Source organism: Saprolegnia parasitica (assembly GCF_000151545.1).
Source record: "Saprolegnia parasitica CBS 223.65 unplaced genomic scaffold supercont2.34, whole genome shotgun sequence".
Classification (NCBI taxonomy): domain Eukaryota; phylum Oomycota; class Saprolegniomycetes; order Saprolegniales; family Saprolegniaceae; genus Saprolegnia; species Saprolegnia parasitica.
The window spans coordinates 314251-336632 of NW_012156428.1; the positions used below are offsets into that span (position 1 = coordinate 314251).

The 22382-nt window shown below is 56.9% G+C and overlaps 5 protein-coding genes across 5 annotated transcripts; 3 read left to right on the forward strand and 2 right to left on the reverse strand.

Moving 5' to 3' along the window:
• Positions 1-395: 395 nt before the first annotated feature.
• Positions 396-755, reverse strand: SPRG_20547 (hypothetical protein; the record flags this gene model as incomplete). The annotated part of the gene is made up of 2 exons (XM_012347239.1): positions 396-635; positions 684-755. 2 exons carry the CDS (start codon positions 753-755, stop codon positions 396-398), a joined length of 312 nt encoding a protein of 103 aa, XP_012202629.1.
• A 262-nt stretch (positions 756-1017) lies between these two features.
• On the reverse strand, positions 1018-3298 carry SPRG_20548 (hypothetical protein; the record flags this gene model as incomplete). The annotated part of the gene is made up of 17 exons (XM_012347240.1): positions 1018-1035; positions 1107-1205; positions 1255-1353; positions 1404-1502; positions 1548-1646; positions 1701-1799; positions 1847-1945; positions 1988-2086; positions 2134-2232; positions 2280-2378; positions 2428-2526; positions 2570-2668; positions 2714-2812; positions 2860-2925; positions 2999-3094; positions 3138-3233; positions 3275-3298. 17 exons carry the CDS (start codon positions 3296-3298, stop codon positions 1018-1020), a joined length of 1488 nt encoding a protein of 495 aa, XP_012202630.1.
• Positions 3299-7275: 3977 nt separating this feature from the next.
• On the forward strand, positions 7276-7470 carry SPRG_20549 (hypothetical protein; the record flags this gene model as incomplete). Its single annotated transcript, XM_012347241.1, has 2 exons — positions 7276-7305; positions 7330-7470. 2 exons carry the CDS (start codon positions 7276-7278, stop codon positions 7468-7470), a joined length of 171 nt encoding a protein of 56 aa, XP_012202631.1.
• Positions 7471-11175: 3705 nt separating this feature from the next.
• Positions 11176-13464, forward strand: SPRG_20550 (hypothetical protein; the record flags this gene model as incomplete). Its single annotated transcript, XM_012347242.1, has 1 exon — positions 11176-13464. One exon carries the CDS (start codon positions 11176-11178, stop codon positions 13462-13464), a length of 2289 nt encoding a protein of 762 aa, XP_012202632.1.
• Positions 13465-16268: 2804 nt separating this feature from the next.
• Positions 16269-18794, forward strand: SPRG_22212 (hypothetical protein; the record flags this gene model as incomplete). The annotated part of the gene is made up of 10 exons (XM_012347249.1): positions 16269-16489; positions 16608-16658; positions 16703-16841; positions 16895-17023; positions 17054-17347; positions 17380-17563; positions 17793-17971; positions 18017-18256; positions 18298-18470; positions 18530-18794. 10 exons carry the CDS (start codon positions 16269-16271, stop codon positions 18792-18794), a joined length of 1875 nt encoding a protein of 624 aa, XP_012202639.1.
• Between the last annotated feature and the right edge of the window lie 3588 nt (positions 18795-22382).

The window sequence follows — 22382 nt, forward strand, 5'->3', positions numbered from 1 at the left end:
GTGTTCCGAGACACAGGTGCTTCCACGGGCAAAGAGCTCTGCTTAGTGCTTTGCAGCGACGCGACGCGGAAGCGTGAGGTGCTACAGAGTCAATGCAGTGACACTCTACATGGGCTACTGCACTCGAGCATTGCGTCTGCTGGTCGTCCGACGCTATCCGCAGTGACAATGCTAGACACGTGCAAGCGTCCGAGGCCACAAGCTCTACTGGGTTCTGTGGCTCGCCCACGCTGTCGGCGCGAAAGGATGCGCCTAGCGAAGGTGGTCGGAGCATGCACCGGCGGCGGGCCGCCCAACCCCAGGATCCACAACGTCAGCTTGCTTCGCGGCGCGCGGCAGCGAGGACCAGCTACATGAACACACCTCTCTGTATAAACGCGTTACGGGCGCGGACCTTAGAGCTCGCGCTCGCCGAGGATGTCGGTGATCGCGATGAAGGCCGAGAGCGAGTTGGCCGGGTACGTGGCGTAGTCGCGCTCCGTCGAGTGCGACGGCTTGACGTACTGACGCGGGACGTCCGGGTAGCCTTCGGGGCTCGTGTACTTGCCGGCCTGGTGCGCGGTGTTGCTGCGGCGCCACACCTCCTCTTCCTGGAGGCGGTTCTTGGCGCTCGTGTGCGCCGCTTGCAGCAAGTCCTACGCGCCGCATGAGCCTCGCCATACCACGGCCATCCAGCGCCGTACATGCTCCTCGGCGGCCATGCGCTCGCGGCTGGCCATGAAGCTGTTGATCATGTTCGAGATCGGGTTGGTCATCGTCGTCCTGCCTGCCACAAGTTGTGCACTGCGTCCGAGAGCAACGTTCGTATACAAATTCCAAGTCAATTAAAAAGCCACTTCCACGGCCAGTAAACATCGCACTTAACCGAGTCGCACTTGATCGACCACCGCCACTTCATAAGCAAAACAAGAGGAGACGACGTGTTTAGACGAGAGGATGCTGGCAACGACGCTGTCGGTCGACTACATACAGCGCATACACACACAAACGCTTGGATAACGACCAGCGAGCGCTGCGTCACGGCGCCTTGGTCAGCTAGTACAGGCACATGCGATGAGCGTCCATACAAGGGCTAGGGTTGCCGCTGGTGGCAACGGCAAGCGAACCTTCTTGGCCTTGCCCGCGGCGGCTTGGGCGTTCATGAGCAGTGACGCGACTGCTGCATGTCCGTTCTCGACAGCGACGTTCAGCGGCGTCCGTCCCATCTGCATATTCAAGGTGAAAGTCGGCGCCATGGATGGACCGTCGTCGTACGTTGTCGGAGCGGTGCGGGTTGGCTTTGGCTTGCAACAACAGCGTGACAACTTCGGCATGCCCTGCCTCGGCAGCGACCCATAACGGCGTTTTGCCCTCCTACGAATAGCAAACACAGAGTGATATAAAGAGATCCGTGCATAGCGCACCTCGTTGAAGCGAACAACGTCGGCTTTTGCCTTGAGCAGCAAGAGAACCGTGTTCGCATGTCCCTTCTGCGCCGCCACAAGCAGCGGCGTCGCGCCATCCTACTCGTATTCTCCCAATGCTTGGCCATCGTTCCACGACGGTACCCTTCGGGATCGGTTCACGGTGGCTTGTGCGTTGAGAAGCAAGACAACGACGTTGCGGTGGCCGTGGGCAGCGCCAAGGAGCAGCGCCGTCGAGCCATTCTGCGCAAAGACGAGCGGTTGGTGGAGTCTGAGGGAGAGATAGTGGTGACGTACTGCACTCGCGGCATTGACGCTGGCGCCGGCGCGGAGGAGAAGGGCGACCACTGCGTCGTGGCCGTGCTGGGCGGCCGTCTGTAAGGCCGTCGCCCCATCCTACATGGAATGACTTGAGCGTTGTTGGAACATACGCGGTGACGCACGATCGTCGTCGTCGTTAGCGTCGCATCCGATGCGAGGAGGAGCGAGACCACCGCGTCATGGCCGTTCTGCGCTGCGACGAAAAGAGGGGTGGATCCGTCCTACGGCCCGTGTGACCATCGAATGCGAGACTGCGTCGCTACCTGCATGAGCTCGTCGACGTCTGCGCCAGCGTCGAGAAGCAAGGCGACAACAGCGTCGTGGCCATTCTGCGCCGCGGCGTACAAGGCGCTAAAACCATCCTACATAAGAAACCATAAGAAAGGAGCTAGCGAGCGCGGATTCGAACCGGAAGTCGCTTGGAAATGTCCGCGCCCGCACCAAGCAGCAGCGCCACGGCACCTGCGTGACCGTTCTGAGCAGCCACGTACAGAGGTGTCGCGCCCGCCTAAAAGACAACTTGTCCACAGTGCATCCCCTGCCGCAACAACGTACGTCGGTCGTCGTCTCAATTGGCGCCGACGCCTGAAGAAGGAGCCCAAGAATCGCATCGTAGCCGTACTGCGCGGCCACAAACAAGGGCGTGGCTCCGTCCTGAGGTAGAGTCACGTCATCCATGCGCTGCGTAATGAGTGAAACCTACCTTGATGGACACGGATGGGTCTGCGCGGCGCTTGACGAGCTGAGCGACGATGGCGACGTGACCTTGCTGCGTCGCGACGGCCAAGGGTGTTGCGCCGTCCTGCAGCGTCTGAGCAAGCGTCAACATCAACACGAGTGCGTACCTTGTTGGCGCAGTTGGTCGTGGCCTTGGCTTGCAGCAGCAAGAGCACGACGACGATGTGGCCTTCAAAGGCCGCAATCCACAGCGGCGTCCGACCCGCCTACGACAACGCTATATGGCGGCCGAGCGATCGCGGATGTATTACACTGTCTCTCAGTTCCAAGTCGGCGCCAGCGCTAATGAGCAGCTTGACGACAGCGTGGAAGCCGAACGCGGCTGCAATGTGCAGCGGTGACGCGCCGTCCTATACACACTGCATGTCAAAGCGGGTCCAGCACCTTCGAGTCGCACCTTGGTGCACCGCTGCACGTCAGCGTTCGCAGCGAGAAGGAGCGCGACGACCTTGTCCCAGCCGTTCTGCGCCGCCACGTACAGCGGCGTCCAGCCATTCATTTGGAGTCGTCGAGGGCGTCGAGACGACGATGCGCACCTCGTCGCACTTGTTGACGCTGGCGTCGGCCTCGATGAGGAGGCTCACGACCGCCTCGGCGCCGTGGAAGGCAGCTTTCAGCATCGGCGTCCACTCCTACGCATGGCTTGGTCCCACGCAAGGCACGCGGCCATCGCACCTGCAGCAGGACGTCGGGGTCGACGCCGTCGTTGAGGAGTTGGGTCGCGACCTCGACGTCGTCGGCTTTGGCAGCGTCGAGTAGCTGCGCCTCGGGCTACGCAAGCATGAGCAGACGTCTTGCAGGCCATCGCGGACGGTCAGTAGTCGGGGGCGTGGCATCGGCGTCGGCGTCGATTGTCCTACGTGGCAGCCCCAGGTTTTGCGTGTCTATGCGGACGTCCGGAAAACACCATCCGGCCTTCTAGCGACCCGGGGTACACAAGTTGCCTCTCGCCATGAACACACTCGTACCCCGGTGTACAAGCACCCGAGGAATGTCCTGCGATTTGTCGTTCGCTCAGCGTTCAAGCGTACTAGGTGTCCGTGGCGAGGCTTTTGCATGTAATAGGGACAACTCGTCAATTACTTTGTAATAGATAACTTGATAGTTCGTGTTGACGGAGGAGATTCAAGCCACATGGAGTCGCAAGAGCAAGTGATCCACAAGCGCGTCGATCGCAGACTCGCGGACGCCTACCGTGAGCGAACTCTTACTAAGCTTCCAGTGGTCTGGGTGTAGGCCCACATGAATGGACACTGTCGTACATTTCGGGCAGATGCTGGGAGCTTAAAGTTGCCTCAGTGACTGCGAATACCTCTTTCATTCTCGAGATCCTCGGGACGCCGTCTTGGTACGCGCGTCGTTGTCAAATTCGACGGACGAGGTCGCTCAGCAGCACTCATACGGGACGTTCGAATGCTCGTGGACAGTGATGACTACTTTGGCAACGCGCATAAAAGGTTAGATTAGCCAAACCCGTTGTTGACCATCGTCGGTAGACCGGGGCGAAAGATATGGCGAAGCAAGTCGGCGCCTCAGAAACATCGCGGCCACGGTGACTGCGCCGGCATGGCAAACGACGTCAACGCGAGCTCGGCTGCGAGACGCTACATGGTACAGCCCACCGAGTCAAAGCCCACGGCTGGCCGTCCACTCAACGCCAAGCGCATCCAGTTGGACTACATTAAACGGCGCGACACCCGCCCGAGGCATTTCCCTCAGAGACTTGACAAGGGAACCGAGTTGGAGGCTGTGCACGAGCGCCGGCCAGGGCTCCGTAGCCTCGATAACAAAGTCCTCGGGTACGTCCAAGTGGTGGTAGAGGGTTTTGAACGTCTCCAGCACTATGAACCTCAGCATCCACAGTGCGTCAGAGCCATCGCATCCTGTCGAGCGATTGGGACGAGAGGCTTATAGCGCACAATGCTCGGCTTCCGCACTCGCGGTGATGCATTATCACAACGTGTGTGATGGTATTGATGTGGCATCGTATGCCAGAGCATGCACATGTAAACACTCGATCGCAATGACGTGGCAATCGGAGAAGGTCCCATTTCCAAGCAAACGTCCAGTCGTGTGAAAACAAGTGTAAAAACGAGCACGAAAGAGGCAAAACGCAGTGCTTTTACAAGAGAATCGGAAAAAACCTGGAGCGCTGCTCATTCCGCAATTTGCGCCCAGGGCCTCGGTCGCACGGCACCGTATCGCACGACAGGGCGGTCGCAAGCGGGCGTCCCGCCCACTGTGGACGGTGAAACTCGTGTGGCCGAGGCCCTTCTTTTGTCACGCATCCATGCAATGCAGGACATTGGCTCAACAGGTAAGCGCTTGCAAAGATCGCGTCGTCCTCCTGCAGCGTGCGAATGCTTCTCGTCGAGGACCGATGCCAAGCCAAGCACGATTGGTGGTACCAGTAACGTATTGAGCGGCGTCACAACCATTGAGCGCCGGCGCAACCTCCTTGACGCAGATGTACAGGCGCAAAAGAGGCTCGCGGAGGTGTCGCTTCACAATCGGGTCGTGGCTGCTAGCATCAATGCAGCGCTGGTCGCAGCCATCGGCGCCATATTGGTAGAAATGCCATTGCTTCCACGTTACCGCGCAGTGAGTTCCGCAGTCGATGCGCCGAGACGAACGCGGATAGCGACAACCTCGAGCACCTTTGCGATGTCCTCGGCCCTTGTCACACTTGCGTCGTGTGACACGACGCACTCGTGTCGAAGTATCCGGACAATAACCGGACACCAAGTGCAATTCCAAAATGGGCGACCCGACGACGAGCCGCGACAACGTCGGCGCTGCAGTACAAGCGCGCCGCGTCGCGTTCGAAGCGCGCATGTCGTCTTGAAGCATCGAGCCTGGTGGATCCAACCTCGAGCACCTCACGCACGACGTCTCGCGTCTTGCACACGACAGCCAGCGCCAAGCACCGAGCCGATGGCGGCGCAGCGACAACATACCGCCCGCCGCAAGCCTCTCACTCGACGTCGCGTCAGATGCGATCAATGTTCGAGGTACCGACTATCGGAGCTTCCAGCCCTTGGCGGTCAAAGTGGCCGCGCGCGCCCATGGTTCATGGCGTGCTTGGTCGGACCTCGTTCTTCAATGCGATGGCCCGGCGCTCGTTCACGGTTGGCACAAGGTACCACACATCTTTGACGCCACTTGCGTCTCACAGAATGACTATGCTCCTGCCTCGAACGAGGTTTCTCGTCTGCCACTTTTTGTGGATCACCTCCACCACGTCGTGCTTGACCCCAGGAAAAAGCATGCGCGCGCTCGTTCCGGACCAGCTCTGAATAGCATTCCTGACGCTTTTGAGCAGACACCTCTGACGCTGACGACGTGGTCTGTCTACTACTCGACAGAGGACAGCGACGACGTCCTTTACAACGCGCCGTCGCTCGCAGGTATCCTCATCGCAACCTTCGCGCGATCGTGCCTGCGCGTCTTTTGCCCGACACACACGATACCGAGCTTCTTGCACACTTTCCGCGCCTTCTCGTGCTCTTGCACCGCCGGTCGTCGTGCACGGCGCGCGCAAGGACGCCGTTGCAACCTCCAGGCCCGGTTCGTCTCGGGAGACGACCTCGCACCGCCGGCCGAGAACGACGACGAAGACGACGACGACGACGAGAATGGCGAGATGGTGTCGGCGGGACGTGACCACGTCGACAACTTTTTACGCGGTGCCGGGTCTCACGGACGTGTCCCTCGAAGCCAAGTTCTGCGCTGCTTCGCGCCTCGAGCACCCAGCGTGCTCGTTTGACGCTCTCGAGGTTGCCACCAGCGGTATTAACGAAGCGCTCGTCTTGAGCAACGTTATCCAGTCGCGCGTGGCCACGACGCTCGAGGTGGCGGCAACTACCAACGTCTCGTGCGACGACGTGGGCATTTATTGCACGCCGGACGACACGCTGTCCACCAAGGTCAAGATGAGGGCCGTTCAGAGGTGCAAGTTCGCGAGGAGCTCGCGTGGAAGCGGGCCGCCGACCCGGACGCGACGGCCAAGAAGGTCAAGAACACCAAGCAAGAGCTCAAAATGCTTTGGCACCAACAAAGGGACTGCGCAGCAGCTTGCGCGCGGCGCCCGAGGCGTTCTAGCCGGCGCTGCCGCACTTGGTGGAACCGCTTCTGCCACATGTCGCGGACGTTGCCTTGTGCGCAACCCCGAGATTGCCTCCATTTTGCCCGTATGCTTGCAGGACCTCAGCCGACGACGCAGGCGATGACGCAGGCGATGACGCTTGTGCACTCGATCATCGACGCGTCGTCGCTTGCGCTTGAGGTGCTCCACCTCGCGCCATATCTCCTCGACACGATCGCGCCTGCTTCCAGATGCAGCTACTCGACCCGATTCCAAAGGCCGGCTCGGTCACGAACAAGACCCATGGTATGCTCGTCAAGGGCCTTGGCCGCAGCTACTTTCCGTACCTCGTGCCGCGCTTTCTTACGCCACTGATGGTCTTGGGTACGGTGCTGCACTACCACATTGACCGCATTCTCCAGCAACGAATACGTATCGCTGGTGACCGCTTCCCTGGCGACATCGAGGCTCGAGATCTTGCCCATCAAGGTCGGCGACACGTACCAGCACTTTTTGCCCATCTCCAGACGACGGTCGTCTCGGAGCTCAACAATACGAGCGCGTCCACCTCGTTGCGCTCAAGCCGCGCATTGACCTGCCGATTGCCGAGTTCACGGACAAGGTTGCGTCGGCGACGGACAGCGTCCAGCAGGCCAACCTTGACGCGCTCGTTGCCACCAACGTCTGTGTCAAGGTCTCTCGCTCCGCAGCGTCAAGCACGGTGTCGCGATGGTCAAGCAGCTCGTGCAGTTGTCGACGGTGCTCTGGACGCTTCGCCTCTAGGCGGCGCTGGTCGCATCGGGTTCGCTGAGCTTTTCACCGGTGCTGACGTGGGTTACCAACGCGCTTCCGGCGCCGGACGTATCGACGCTCGCCCGCGACAAGAACACACCCGTCAAGTCGCCGAGCCAGTGTAGCACCTGAGGGTGTCAAAGTATTCTCGAGGCGCGGCCAAAAGAAGCCATCGACGACTAAAGCATGGACGGGCTCTGCAGCATGCTCTAAGAGCATGAAATGGAATAACGAGCGACGTGATCCACGAGCTTATGAGCTGCGCTTACTTGGACGAGTTCAAGTGCCTTATGCTACGGGTCGCACCAAACAACACTTCCCAGAGTACGTTGACGGATGTTTGGTCGTATACCTAGCTGCTCGTGTAGTCCATGGTGATGTCTGATAAAAGAGTTGTGTGGGATGGCCGCTCTGGTTTAGCCTCGTCTGAACCGACCCGAAAGTACCAAGAGTGTTACATTTCCATCGTACCACAAACGAGGCTTAGAGCCGCCCGCTAGTCCTCTGCTACTCAGTCTTTTGGTTATAGTGCTTGAACGTAATGGATAGTTTATTGTCCATACTTGTTTTTGGGAACGCTATTGGCGACGATAAGGCCTGAATTGAGAGTTTGATATTCACAGACTCAGCGATCCGACATCATAACAGTATATCAGGCTGACATATTTTAAATAGTGTGCAATCTACCACTGCTTCCACGATCGACGCCGCACAGACGCGTTAATGCGAGGCTGCGCCGGTTCCTGTCGTTTTATAGCATCCTGGTATCATGGAGATGAAGGTTTGGACGCCGAACGCAGCGCATGCATGCGAATCCCAACGTTGATTTTTCGAGGCGGTCAAATAAACGCCTAAATGCACAACGTGTTTTCACGCAGTTCGAAAACTCGACCAACTTCGACGCGGGCAGCCACAGTTGGCTATGTATATGGAGTGGCCCAGCGACTTGCGTTTGGGACGTGGTAGGCGCTTGGACTCTCACAGCAACGTCGTACTGCCGAGCGTCGTTCACCGACTTGTACATAATAATTCGAGTAAAAATGTTGCGTTCTCGCCAAATCCGAGAGCGCTATCTCTCTTACATGGTATCGGAGAGTATGTTACATTGACGATGGTGGCTCTAGAGTCCGCTACGGCGCCGCTAGCATTTTATTATACTATTTGCATTCATACACTCTACCGGGAAATATTAGCTTCAAATAGTATGCTCAATATATTGTCAAGAACTCTCGCCGCAGAGCTCGAACAGTGACGACATACAGCGTTTCGTACTCTCCAAAGTGCATTCTATCACCATGCCAAGTATGAGCGCTTTCGTTTTCAATCGCGAATTGTGCTCCAACTCTCGCTTCACCTTGCGTTTGGCGTTCGAACGTGGCTATATTTGGTATTTATGGTAATACGAAAATTAAGGTTGGACGCGCACAACGCGAGCCAATACATGGCGCTTTGAGCCTTCATAATCCTAGACAGACGTGTCCTTGGCCACTGAAATGATCCCAGTGTTGCGGCTCCGCGCATAGAGCGTGGTTTCGAATATACAAATCAATTCATTGCAAAATCATCTAGTATTTTCACTTATACTAATAGTATACTAGTATCTACATGGAATAGCTCTACGTTAGCGCCGGAGGAGCGTCTTGAGTCGGCGCTGCCCGACGGCCTTGCGCTCGGCGCGCTCGTGTCGAAGCTGGTCGATGCGACTGGAGGAAGACGACGATGACTTGACTGTCTTCGTCTTCTTGAGCTCCGTGTGCGTCGTATTACCGGCAAAGTCGAGCTCGTCGGCTTCCCGCGTATCGTTGGCAGCGGCCATGAGCACCTTGGGCTGCCCGCGATCGCAGCCATGGGGTCGGCGTTCGCTGCACATGGCGCCTCGGTGGCGTCGTTGTCGTCTTGGCTCTGCTGGAGGGCAGGCTTGCGAAGGAGGCTTGCGTCGACCCGTCAGGCAGTGGACCGGACTCAGCGCGCCGCCAAGCGCGATGCCATCGTCTGGGTACTTCGCAATGCTAGCGAATGGCGGCGGCGCGATCTTGTTGGGCGCCAAGAGGTCCACAGCCGGCGGCGTCGGCTTGGTCTTCTTGAACATCTCGAAGCGGCCGTCGAGGTTCCGCTTGCGCTTCTCGCGGAAGGCAGTGCGCTCTGCCTCTTCGTGCAGCCCATCGTCGCGCCGGACCTTCTCGATGTTCGCGCGCGTCCACGTGCTTGCGGATCCGCAGCGCGGCTCATGTAACTCGCTCGATCTGGAATGGATGTTTTTATTGGCTCAATTATTCATTCTTTCTAGCCAATCACAAGACTTGGTTCACTCGTCGTAAATAGTGTGAGAACCATTTAGCACAACGACGAGTAGCAGCCCACATACGCGCCAGCATCATGTAGCAGTCGTGTATACATCTCCACACACTTCTTAAATGACGTACATGTCATTTCTGACGCTGCACGTAGCGCAATCACGCGCAAATCTATTTTCCATTTTTTGAGGTGGTGGCAGAATTGCCCAAATACTTTATGTGACATCGCGGGGTTCCAAAGCTCCAAGGACCGTAAGACTGGCTACCACAGCTGGCGATGGGTCTTGACCCGGTGTGCGACCAGTTTGTTGGGCGCCGTCGTTGGTTGGGCACTCATACCAAACTCGAACTGCCGAGCATCGGTTTTCACGAAATTCAACATGTAATTTCGGTTGAAAATGCGGCGAAGTCGCGAAAACCGAGGACATCATCTCTTTTTGTTCATGTTTGAGAGTGTGTTGCATGTGGCTGAGGGAGACAAAATGCGCATGATACCGCTACGTGATGAGGCCTCGTATCCCGTACAGTATTTCAGTATAGCGAAAAAGCACATTATATCATCAAATTGTTTGCCGCTGTCATTTGCTCTCGCTACAGAGCTCGCACGGCGACTTCACAAAGCATTTTAGACTCCCCAAAGTGTGGTCTAGCACTTTGGCAAGTATGGGGCGATTTTGTTTCCCAATTTCATTTTCGTCGATCCGCCGGCGCGGCGGGCCTGTGCTCACCAAAATATGGTAATTATGGTTGTAAATGGCGAACGCCAATAGTAACGACAGGGACGCCAGAAAGACGACGCCGAGGCTCCTCAGGCGCCACTGACACTGCTGCATTGCGCTCGAGAGGACTCCATCAGCGTTCTCTACGCCATCATGAGGAGTCGCTCGGTCGCAATGCAGTGTTCCTCGTCGGTCTCCCTCGTTTCCGTCAACGCCAAAGCGTTCAAGCCAATCAGAGCGGCAAGACTCTAGATTGTGGCCAATCACCAGTGTTCTTGCCGCAGTTCTGGAATCGCCGCCAACCAAGGCACGTGGTACGTGGCAAGCCGTGCGCAGGCCTCAGGCCGAGGCCTCACACGATGTTGATGTAGACATGGCGCAACCTATCCATGCGTGACGAGCCACCGAGTCGGGCCAACGACGGAGTCCTGGCGACGAGTGACGCTCTGTATGGGCCTGCCACAACGTCCTGCAATACTGTTGTCTACACCAATGAGAAGTCTCGATTGTTCGCTCACCTTTGTTCCCTTGGCCTATCACATCGTGGTATTTTATTTTGAACTCAATCCGTGTGGAAGGATAGCTATTTAGTGGCGGCCGAGGCCCCACACGACACGCACACACGAGCAAAGGCGCGGGAAAGATCGTATCTTTCGCCCCAGTGGTTTCATGCAACTTTTCACGAACGGTCATGAATCTCATTGGTCCAGATAAGGCATTGCAAGTTGTGATTGGCTACGAAATTTTGGCCGGGCGAGCGCCCGTTCAAATCTCCCGCCAACAATGATGCCACACATGTTCACTTCTCGATTTCCTCACCAACGATGAAGACCCGCATTGGAGTGTACCTCGCGGTAGCCATCATCGTCCATGCCAACGCTCACAAAGACGTGGCATCTGTCGCGTCGAAGGACGTCACGAAGGCGACTGCAACATCCCGCGCTCTCGCTGCGGCAGAAACAGAGCTACAGCCGCAGTTGTTCGATATCATCTCGAATGTGCTCGATCCCATCACGGGCGTACTCGATCCCGTGCTCGATCCCATCACGGACATACTCGATCCCGTGCTCGATCCCATCACGGGCGTACTCGATCCCGTGCTCGATCCCATCACGGACTTGCTTGATCCCGTGCTCGATCCAATCACGGACTTGCTCGATCCAATCACGGACGTACTCGATCCCTTGCTCGATCCCATCACGGACCTGCTCGATCCAATCACGGACGTCATCGTGCCCGTGCTCGATCCCATCACGGGCCTGCTCGATCCCATCACGGACGTACTCGAACCCGTGCTCGATCCCATCACGGGCCTGCTTGATCCCATCACGGACGTCATCGTGCCCGTGCTCGATCCCATCATTGACGTCCTCGATCCCATCACGAACGTGCTCGATCCCATCACGGGTGTACTCGATCCTATCATTGACGTACTCGATCCCATCACGGGTGTACTCGATCCCATCACGGGTGTACTCGATCCCATCACGGACGTACTCGATCCCATCATTGACGTCCTCGACCCCATCATTGACGTGCTCGATCCCATCACGAACGTACTCGACCCCATCATTGACATCGCGCCGATCACGAACGTTCTCGACCCCATCATTGACGTGCTCGATCCCATCACGGACGTACTCGACCCCATCACGGGTGTTCTCGATCCTATCATTGACGTACCGGTACAGCCAACGTACTCCAAAGGGCCTCGGTATGGGCCGACGCATGTCGACTACGCGGCCAACCACCACTACCGGGAGGACTCGGCTGACGTTGACACGGTGACGATTGCCGACGAAGAGGGGTGTCCCGAGGTGCCATGCCGCGAGGTCTTGGACTTTGAGAATGGCAAGTGCACGTACACGCAGCTGCCGCGCGGTACGCTCTGCCCGGGCCAGAGCTGCGACAACGACGGTCCGTGCGATGCCGACGAGAATGACTACTGCGACGGCGACGGCACGTGTCTTAACGGCTACAAGGACCAAACCACCGTCTGTCGCAAGGCCCGCAACCTCTGCGACGCGGCTGAGTACTGCCGTGGCGACAACAGCCAATGCCCACACGACGAGTTTGCGCCGTCGTCCAAAGTGTGCACCAAGATGGGCAAGTCCACGGGTGGCCCGTGCGACGCACCCGACTACTGCGACGGCCATGGTCGCTGTGTGGACAAGTTCCAGTCGAGGAGACATATTTGCCGCCACGCGGTCGACGTCTGTGACAATGCCGAAACGTGCACGGGTGTTAGCGGCGACTGCCCTAGCAACAGCTTTGCACGCAAGGGTATCGAGTGCACCGCGATTGGCCAATCGTCGGGCGGCGCGTGTGACGACGTTGACCGTTGCGACGGCTACGGCAAGTGCGTTGACCACTTCAAAAGCACGAAGCATCTCTGCCGCCGGGAAGCCGACGTTTGCGACGAACCCGAGTACTGCTCGGGTGAATGTGGGGTCTGTCCCGATGACGTCGCCGCGCCCATGGGCAAGGTCTGCACACACATTGGCAAGTCGAGTGGTGGCAAGTGCGACGGTGTCGATGTCTGTGACGGCCATGGTCGCTGCATCGAAACCTTTCTTGGCAGCGACGTTGTCTGCCGCCAAGCGAGTGATATTTGCGACGTGCCCGAGTATTGCACGAGTTACAACGGCAAATGCCCCCGCGACGAGTTTGCATCCCGAACGACCGAGTGCACGTCGATCGGAGAGTCGTCCGACCACGCGTGCGACGGCGTCGACTACTGCGACGGCAGCGGCAAGTGCGTCGACACCATTGCGAAGGACACGTTGTGCCACGCCGCCGAGGACCTCTGCGACACGAGCCGCTTTTGCAACGGCGTCCACGCCTGGTGCCCCCACGGCAACGATGGCGCACGCTACGGTGACGACTACGCCTCGGCCTTTGCGTACAAGGCGCGCCAGTGCTCGGCCAAAGCAACACAGAAGTTTGTTTCGGTGTACGATGCCCCTGGGGGCCAAGCAGCGCTGCTCTTGGTTGCCGTGGCCATGGTGGGTGCTGTCGCGGCCATGGTTGCCGTCTCCGTGTCCAAGAAGGAGGGGTCGTCGATTATCTCGATGGAAGATGGCTACGTGCCGCTGACTCAAGACATGCTCTAAGTCATCGCCCCCTCGTTGCGTGTCCATTAGTTGCTGTTAGATTTCGGTCCAAAATATATAGTTTATTGTTTCTCGCTATGCAAGCTATTGACTTGTTTACGCCACGGGAAGGAGGCAAAATGACGCATCTACGATCTCCACACATCGAGAAAAAAGTTGCGCAAAAGAACGAACAATCGAAGGGCCCGAGAAGGTCAATGCAATCGATAGAATATTGTACGTTAGTAGGCGTTTAAACTGTCGCCTCGCTTCCGTCATGGCCGTGTGCATATACTAGAGATGCTTTAGCGATCGTCGTCGACTTGATTGCAAAAAGAGAGCCAGCCATATACTCAAATTACCGTATTTTATACGCGTCTTCGACGTCATGCAGCGACATCAAAACCCTGGATGTACGTACTTAAACTGCCGCCACGCTTCCGTCATGGCCGTGTGCATATACTAGAGATGCTTTAGCGATCGTCGTCGACTTGATTGCAAAAAGAGAGCCAGCCATGATCTGCAGTGGTGTTGGCTTTGGTTGGGGTTTTGGTGGCGGCTGCGGTCTCTTTTTGCTGTTCCGTTGCGGCGGCTGGCTCTAGACTCCATGTTTTGTGTGAAGCTGCAACGTACGATATACCGGTAACTGTCTTTCAAATCAATGCTTCTCTTTGATCTACAGCCGTCTATCTCACCGAGGTAGAATTCACGCATTCATGTTGCAATCTCCTTAGATACATCAAGACCATGTCGTACATTTCAGATATACGCAGCGGCTGTGTCATGGCCATGGAGCGTAGCGAGCTTGTCTCCTTTGGCGCCTGGATGCGGCAACCTGAGGAGCTGGCTGACCAACGCCGCGGACTGATAGTCATAGAAGTAAGGGCATATTTTTTTATTCATTCGGCAAAAGAGAGCGTCGTTCGGCTTCTTCAAGGAGGCTGCGATTGTGTCTTTCATCGCCTTTTTCTTACAAATGGCATGTGCCATGTGGACGTCCCTCGTGATGCCGCCAATAGTACAATTAGGCATAACCTCGGACACCAGTTTCCAGCGCTGCAGACCGCGCATAATGGTGCAACTTGGTGCTACGTGCTACAAAAAGTATACTTTACGACTGTACCAACTTTAAGCCATTCCGTATTTTTGACCAAGTCTGGCCAACCGCGACGGCCAATTCCTCAATCAGGAACACCTCGACAAGTTGCGTGCTGTTAGCCACATTATCCGGATATCTGGTGTTGGTGCCACGAAAAGACGATGTTGTGGCTGCCGAGCTCTTGTCCATAGTGAGTGGCGCGCCATCTCGAAGCATTCAAAGTATCACCAGGCCGCGCAATAGACACCATTGCGTTTGAAAATGAACTCGCCAAAAATGGCACATTTGTAGAGGGCGCATTGGACAGCTCGAAATGCAAAGTCGCGTCGACGTTCGAGGCGTACAGCGGTACCGAGACGCGATCCAAGATGCACACCAAACTAAGATCGTAGCACCATCTGAGAGGCGCGACGCACTACAAACTAAGATCGTAGTACCATCTTATAGCCGCCACGCTAGGACGCACCGCACGCGCAATGCTCGACAGCAGTGCTCCGATTGCATGGACTTTTCTTCCGCACTCTCTCGCGGTGATTTAATTTCGTATTATATCACTCGTGTAAAACGTGTGCCAGACTACAATGCGTCCTCGTATACGAGAGATGAGGTATTCACAAGTTTAATCGATTTCTATGACGTGGCATTCGGAGAAGATCCCATTTCCAAGCAAACGTTCAGTCGTGTAAAAACAAGTAAAAAACAAGCAGGACAAATGCGAAACGCAGTGCTTTTACAAATAGAATCGGTAAAACTTAGAGCGCTGTTCAATCTGCAATTTGCGATCGAGGGCCTCGGTCACACGGCAGGGCGGTCGCTCCTGCCGACTGTGAACGGTGAAACTCGTGTGGGCGAGGACCTTCTTTCGTCGTTCATACCTTCGATTCAGGACATTGAATCACCAGGCTAGCGCTTGCAACGACCGCTGCGTTCTCATGCAGCGTGCGAATGCCTCTCGTCGAGGACACATGTCACACCGAGCCACATCAAGCCTGGCGGGTGGAATGCGTATCCGGACAAGATCCGGATACCAACAGCAAGCGCAATACCAAAACGGTCGACACAGCGGCAAGTCACGACGTCGGCGGCGGCGGAGAAGGAGCTGCGCAAGCGCCGCGTCGTCTTCAGAGTGCGCACGCGAACTCACGGCGCCAATCCCGACGAATCCAGCTCAAGCACCCGCGCATGGCGTCCTGCTGCTTGTACATGGTAGTCAGCCAGAGACTGCTGGTAGCGCCACCCCAACCTTCCGCCCGCAGCAAACCTCTCGCTCCACGTCGCATCAGATCTGTTCTCTGCTCGAGCTTCCGGCGACCGGAGCTTCCAGCCCTTGGCAGTCACCTACAGTGGTCGTGCGCGCCCATGCTCGACGGTATTCGTGGCCAGACCTCGTTCTCCAATGCGTCGCCCGGCGCTCGTTCGCGTTTGGCAGTCGGTACCACACATCTTTGACGACACTTGCGTGTTACAGCTTGACTAGTTTCCTGAATCGGGATCCTCCGCCGCAACCTGCGCGCGTTGGCCCGAGACTGCGAATCTCGCGCTCGTCCCGCGCCTTCTCGCACCACCTGCTTGTCGTACACGGCGCACGCCAGGAAGCCACTGCGACTCCGGGTCCCGTTCGTCTCGGGAGACGACCTCGCACCGCCGGCCGAAAACGACGACGAAGACCACGACGACGACGAGAATGATGAGATGGCGCGCGACCACATCGACGCCTTTTTGCGCGATGCCGGGTCTCACGAAAGTGTTCCTCAGCACCAAGGTCTACGTTGCATCGCGCCGCGAGGTTGCCGCCAGCGGTTTGTGCAACGTCATCCAGTCGCGCGTGGCCACGACGCTCGAGGCGCTGGCAATTACCAACGCCGGCATTTATTGCACGCCGGACGACACGCTGTACACCAAGATCAAGATGAAGGCCGCTGGGAGGAGCAAGCTCGCGGAGAGCTCGTGTGGAAGCGGGCCACCGACCCGAACGCGACGGCCAAGAAGGTCAAGAACACCAAGCAAGAGCTCAAAATGCTCGGGCACCCCAACTAAAAGGGACTGCGCAGCAGCTTGCGCCCAGCACCCTCTCGAGCCCTGCCGAAATGTACAACTGGAGCGTCAAGCCGGATCGGTACGTGCGCCAACGGTGCTTTCTTCATCGCATCGCCCGCCTAGGCGTATCTACCTTAGCTTCCGCATGGTCGAGATCCAAGGCACGTCCATTGCCGGCTACTCATACAACGAAGGCATCGAGAACATCAGCCAGACGTCGCGACCCGTCACGACCGGCTTTTGCGACATGAGCCGCGGCCTCGTCCGCGCGCTCCTCTCTCCTCTTTGTATGGCTCGTGCACCGTGTTGCGGCAGAAAGGCGACCCGGTCGACGACGAAGAAGACGAGACCGAGCTCGAGCCCGAGGAAGAAAACAAGCTGCGTCTGCGTGCGATCGAGTCGGAGCAGATGAAGACGCTCGTGGTCACGCAGCTGCACAAGGAGGTGTGGGCCATGGACAAGACGCAGCTGTAGCAAGCCATGACCAAGGACGTCGACAACATCATGCTGCAGCAGCGCCGCAAGCACATCAAACAACGTATCACCAAGCTCCAAGATCGGCAGCACGGCAGCAGCGCCAGCAGCAACGCCCTGCGATCCGAAAGTAGCAGCAGTGACTCGGCGCCGCACGACTACCTACAGCAGCGGGCGCACATGAATTTGATGGAGCTGCTCGTTGGCGACATGGACCGCGCGCGCTTCAACGCAACCGAGCTGCTCGCTCGCCCCGATGTCGACGCGCGCCGGCTCAACCACAGCGAGCTGCACGTTGACGCCCGGGGCGGTTTGGCGGCACAGAGCTGCACTCGGGCAGCTCGTCCATGAGCTCCGAGGGCAAGCGCCGGTCCAACTCGGTCAAAGGACGCGGCGTCTCGAGCCACAGCAGCGCCAGCAGCAGCAGCAACAGCAGCAATGGCATGCGCTTGCACGACCCAGCCGACTACGCGCCCTTGTCTCTCGACCAGCTCGAGCGCGAACTCGTTCGTAGCGTCACACCCGCGCGCTCTCATGTCAATTCTACGTAGCTGGTCGTAAAGGAAGCAATGCGAGCGCCACAACTGGATGGACTCACACGGGACCGGTACCGACGACAACTCTCGGAGCTCAACGCGCGCATCGCACGCGCTCGACGCCAAGCGCGGCAGCTCTGTCCTGCGCTCCGAGCTTGCGGAGCTCAAGCAGCACCTCAAGGTCGTCGGCACGCGACTCTAAGAGACGAAGCACGAGAAGACGTTCCGTGCGCTACTACAAAAGCGCGCCGACCTCAAAGGAAAGATCGCGCGCCTCGAGCAGCAGCTGGTGCCCGAGATGCCAACGGCGCCCGCGCCACTGCACCCGAATGCGTCGCCAGCCGAGATTACCATGTACATCTCGGGGCGCAAGCGCGAGCTGGTACGACTACGCTGCACTGAGAGCGATCTTATGGTCTCGAATTAGCGCGACGTGGTGCAAAAGCTCATGAAGACGACTCAAGACAAGGACAGCGTGAGCAGCAGCCTCTACATGGCCCGGCGAAAAAAGCTTAAGCAGGCTATCCTCACGGCGCAGGAAGCTCTGCAACGAGCGTCGGCCGTCACGACGGCATCCACCGACGCGCCGACGTCACGCGCGCCGAGCGAAGCGACCATGGACGCGCCTGCTGTCGAAAAGCGCATTGCGGCTCTCAAGCGGGAGCTGGTACCCAACGTCTGTTGCAACTAATCTCATGTCGTCGGTAGCGCGAGATTGTGTCGGCCGTCGCCCAGCCCACGTCGTCGACGGCCCAGATGCCCGAGCTCCTCCGCCGGCGCAGCATCGTCAAGGAGCACCTCGCCGCCGCTCAGGACCATTTGGCACAGATCACGTCGCCCGACGTCGAAAAGGCGAGGCACGAGATCGCTGTCGTGCAGCAGTACATTGCATCTCTCCAAGACGACCTCGCTGCAGTCCTCGCCAAGATCAGCTCGAAAGCGCCGGCCGATTTGGCCAAGTCGTCGACTTGGCGAAGACCTCGGCGCGGAACGTCTTTGTCAACTACGCGCGCGGCAACACCTTTGACCTGCATGTCGTGAACCCCGGCTTGCTCGCCAACATGGAAGAAGTTTCGCGCTTTATTGCGCCGTCACCCGCCGAAGCGCACAAGTGGGTTCGCGCCATTAACGACAGGATCAAGGTCCTCGAGACCGCAACGCCGATGGGTGCCGACGGCTTTGGCCGCAACTCGGTTGTCTTTTAAACAATCAACTACTATGAACCTAGTTGTTGAAGAAGAGGGAAAATATGTCGCAGCACCCTAGCATTCCTGTACGCACCCAGCGACACGATCGACCAAACGCGCACTTACAGTGGGCTCTGTAAACTTGAGCAAGCCTACGCGCACTCGTAATCTCCTTTTTCATGGGTTTTCCACTAGGCTCACACCGCCAACGCATAGCCAGGTCGCCCGGTCGACCAGATAGCGTTTGAAACTGAACTCGTCAAGACTTGGCACAATGGACGAGGGCGCTGTGAAGAGCATGAAATGCGAGCCCGCGTCGGCGTGCGAGGCGTACAGTGGCAGCGCGGCGCGATCCAAGATGCACTTTGAACTAAGATCGTAGTGCCATCTGAGAGGCACGGCGCACACCAAACTAAGATCCTAGTGCAATCTTGAAGGCACCACGCCAGAATGCGGACGACATTTGTCTTCACCATCATGTTTCAAATGGAATCGCGTATAGTTAGCACGGTGATCAAAGACCTTCTGGGGAGCAGAGCAGAGCACGCTTCATCGACGCTGCAGTCGTACAACACCCGCAATGCTCGACAGCAAATAGAAAGCGCTCTTTACCGGTTAAAAAGAAAATGAGCGCTGTGGCACGCAGTAGTCGTCATCTTCTACACTTGTAGCGACGATTGTCCCTTCCGCTGGATCAAACATGCGATTCATAGCAACATTCTTGGAGTTACTATGTCCAGAGCCATCGCATCCTGTCGAGCGCTTGGGACGAGAAGCTTTGAGCTCACAATGCTCAGCTTCCGCACTCGCGGTGATGTATTATCACAACGTGTGTGATGGTATTTATGCCAGAGGTTAGGAGGTTATCGATTGCTGTGACGTGGCACTCGGAAAAGGTCCCATTTCCGAGCAAACGTTCAGTCGTGTAAAAACAAGTGTAAAAACGAGCACGACAGAGGCGAAACACAGAGCTTTTACACGACAATTAGAAAACCCTTGAGGGGTGCTCAACCTGCGACCGCCCTGCCGTGCGACGCGGTGCCTCGGTTGCACGACAGGGCAGTCGCAAGCGGGCATCCTGTCGACTGTGGACGGCGAAACTCGTGTGGCAGAGGTCCTTCTTTCGTCACGCATCGCTTCAATGCGGGACATTGGTTTACCAGGCAAGCTCTTGCAAAGATCGCAGTGCCCTCATGCAGCATGCGAATGCTTCTTGCCGAGAACCGATGTCTCGCCAAGTACGATTGGTGGTACCAGTAACCTTTTTGAGCAACGTCGCGACCATCAAGCGCCTGCGCTAGTACCTTGGCGTAGCTTACTTGACGCAGGTGTACAGCGTACACAGACGCGAAAGAGGCTCGCGGAGGTGTCAATCCAGTGTCGGGTCGTGGCTGGCTGCAGCCATCGGCGCCGTAGCGGTAGAAAGACCACTGCTTCTACTTTGGACGCCTACACGATGTGAGGTATGCAGTCGATGCGCCGAGACGAACGCCGACAGCGACAACCTCGAGCGCCTGTGCGAGGAGAGTGAATCGCACTCGTTGCATCGTGTCGAAGTATCTGGACAATATCCGGACGCCAATACTCCAAAATGGGCGACACGACGGTAAGCTGTGGCGACGTCGGCGCTGCAGTAGGTGCTGCGCGCACTTTATCTCGCAACATCGAGCCTGCCGGATAAACCTCGAGCACCTCACGTATGATGTCCTGTTGCTTGCACATGGCAGCCAGGCGCGAGACCGCTACCAGCACAGCACAAAATACCGCCCACCACGCACCAAACGATGTTTTTCCAGAGTACGTTGACGGAAGCTTGGTCATATACCTAGCTGCTCGTTTCATCCATGGTGACGTCTGGAAAAGTATTCGCGTCGACCCAAAAGTATCAAGAGTGCTACATTTGAATTGCGCAACAAACGAGGCTTGATGTCACCCGCTATTCCTCTGCTACTCAGCCTTTTGGTTTTAGTGCTTAAATGCAACAGGTAGTTTATTGTACATACTTGTTTTTGGGAACGAATTTGCTATTGGCGACGATAAGGCCTGAATTGAAAGTTCGATATCAGTTATGCAGATACATAACAGTATATCAGGATGATATATTTTAAATAATGTGAGCTCCAGCACCGCTACTACGATCGACACCGCACAGACGCGTTAACGCGAGGCCGCACCGGTTCCTGTCGTTCTATAGCATCCTTTTATCATGGAGATGAAGGTTTGGACGCCGAACGCAGCGCATGCATGCGAATCCCAACGTTGATTTTTCGAGGTGGCCAAAGAAACGCCCAGATGCACAACGTGTTTTCGCGCAGTTCGAAAACTCGACCGACTCCGACGCGGGCAGCCACAGTTGGCTATGTATATGGACTGGCCCAGCAAGCTGCGTTTGGGACGTGGTAGGCGCTTGTGCTCTCACAGCAAAGTCGAACTGCCGAGCGTCGGTTTTTACGAAATTCGACATGCAATTTCGGTTGAAAATGCGTCGAAGTCCCGGGAGCCAAGGACGCCATCTCATTTTGTTCATGTTTAAGAGCGTGTTACATGTGGCTGAAGGAGGCAAAGTGCGCGCGGTACCGCTGCGTGATGAGGCCTTGTACAGTATTTCGGTATAGCGAAAAAACACGCTATATCAAAATATTGCTTCCGCTGTCATTTGCTCTCACTAAACTGTACAGAGCTCGTACGGCGACGCCACATAGCATTTTGGATTCCCCAATGTGTGGTCTAGCGCTCTGGTAAGTATGGGCGATATCATTTTCAAACTTCATTCTGGTCGATCCGCCGGCGCGGCGGGCCTGGGAACACCAAAATATGGTTATTTATGGTTGTAAATGGCGAACGCCAATAGCAACCACAGGCGACGCCAGAAAGACGACGGCGAGGCTCCTTTGGCCCCACTGACGCTGCTGCATTGTGCTCAAGGAGAACCCATCAATAGTATCTATGCACACGCCATCACGAGGTATCGCTCGGTCGCAATGCAGCGTTCCTTGTCGGTCTCTCTCATTTTCGTCCAGGCCAGAGCGTTTCAGCCAATGAGAGCACAATACGGTAAATTTGTGGCCAATCAGAGCGGCAAGAATTTCATTTTGGAGCCAATCACCAGTGTTCTTGCCGCAGTTCTCGAACCGATCATCGGCGCCAGCCCAGCCACGTGGTACGTGGTAAGCCGTGCGCAGGCCTCGGGCCGAGGCGCTCACGCGACGTCGCTACAGATATAGCACAGCCAATTTTTCGACGGCCTCTCTTGCACGTCGGCCACCGGATCGCCTCCGAGATGTGCTCCTGCAAGCTCCCAAGACCTGCGAGCGACGGCGCGATATGTCTAGCATCATGACCTTCGCGACGTCATGCGCTTGCGCGTCCAGAACGGTTAGCGATACGGCCACATTCGATCCGACAGCACGTTCACTTCAGTAGCAAGAGCGGTTACCGGTGTCCAAACCAAAAAAATTGCCGCCCAATAAGATCTCGTCGAAACCAAGCGTACAAAAGCCTACACTCTTCCTCATCTGGGCGTCTGGTCTCTCGGCGATGACCAATGATGTTGCGCAGATTCCTTTCGAAGCGATATATGGACATTCCAAAGCAATGCGGCCAGTT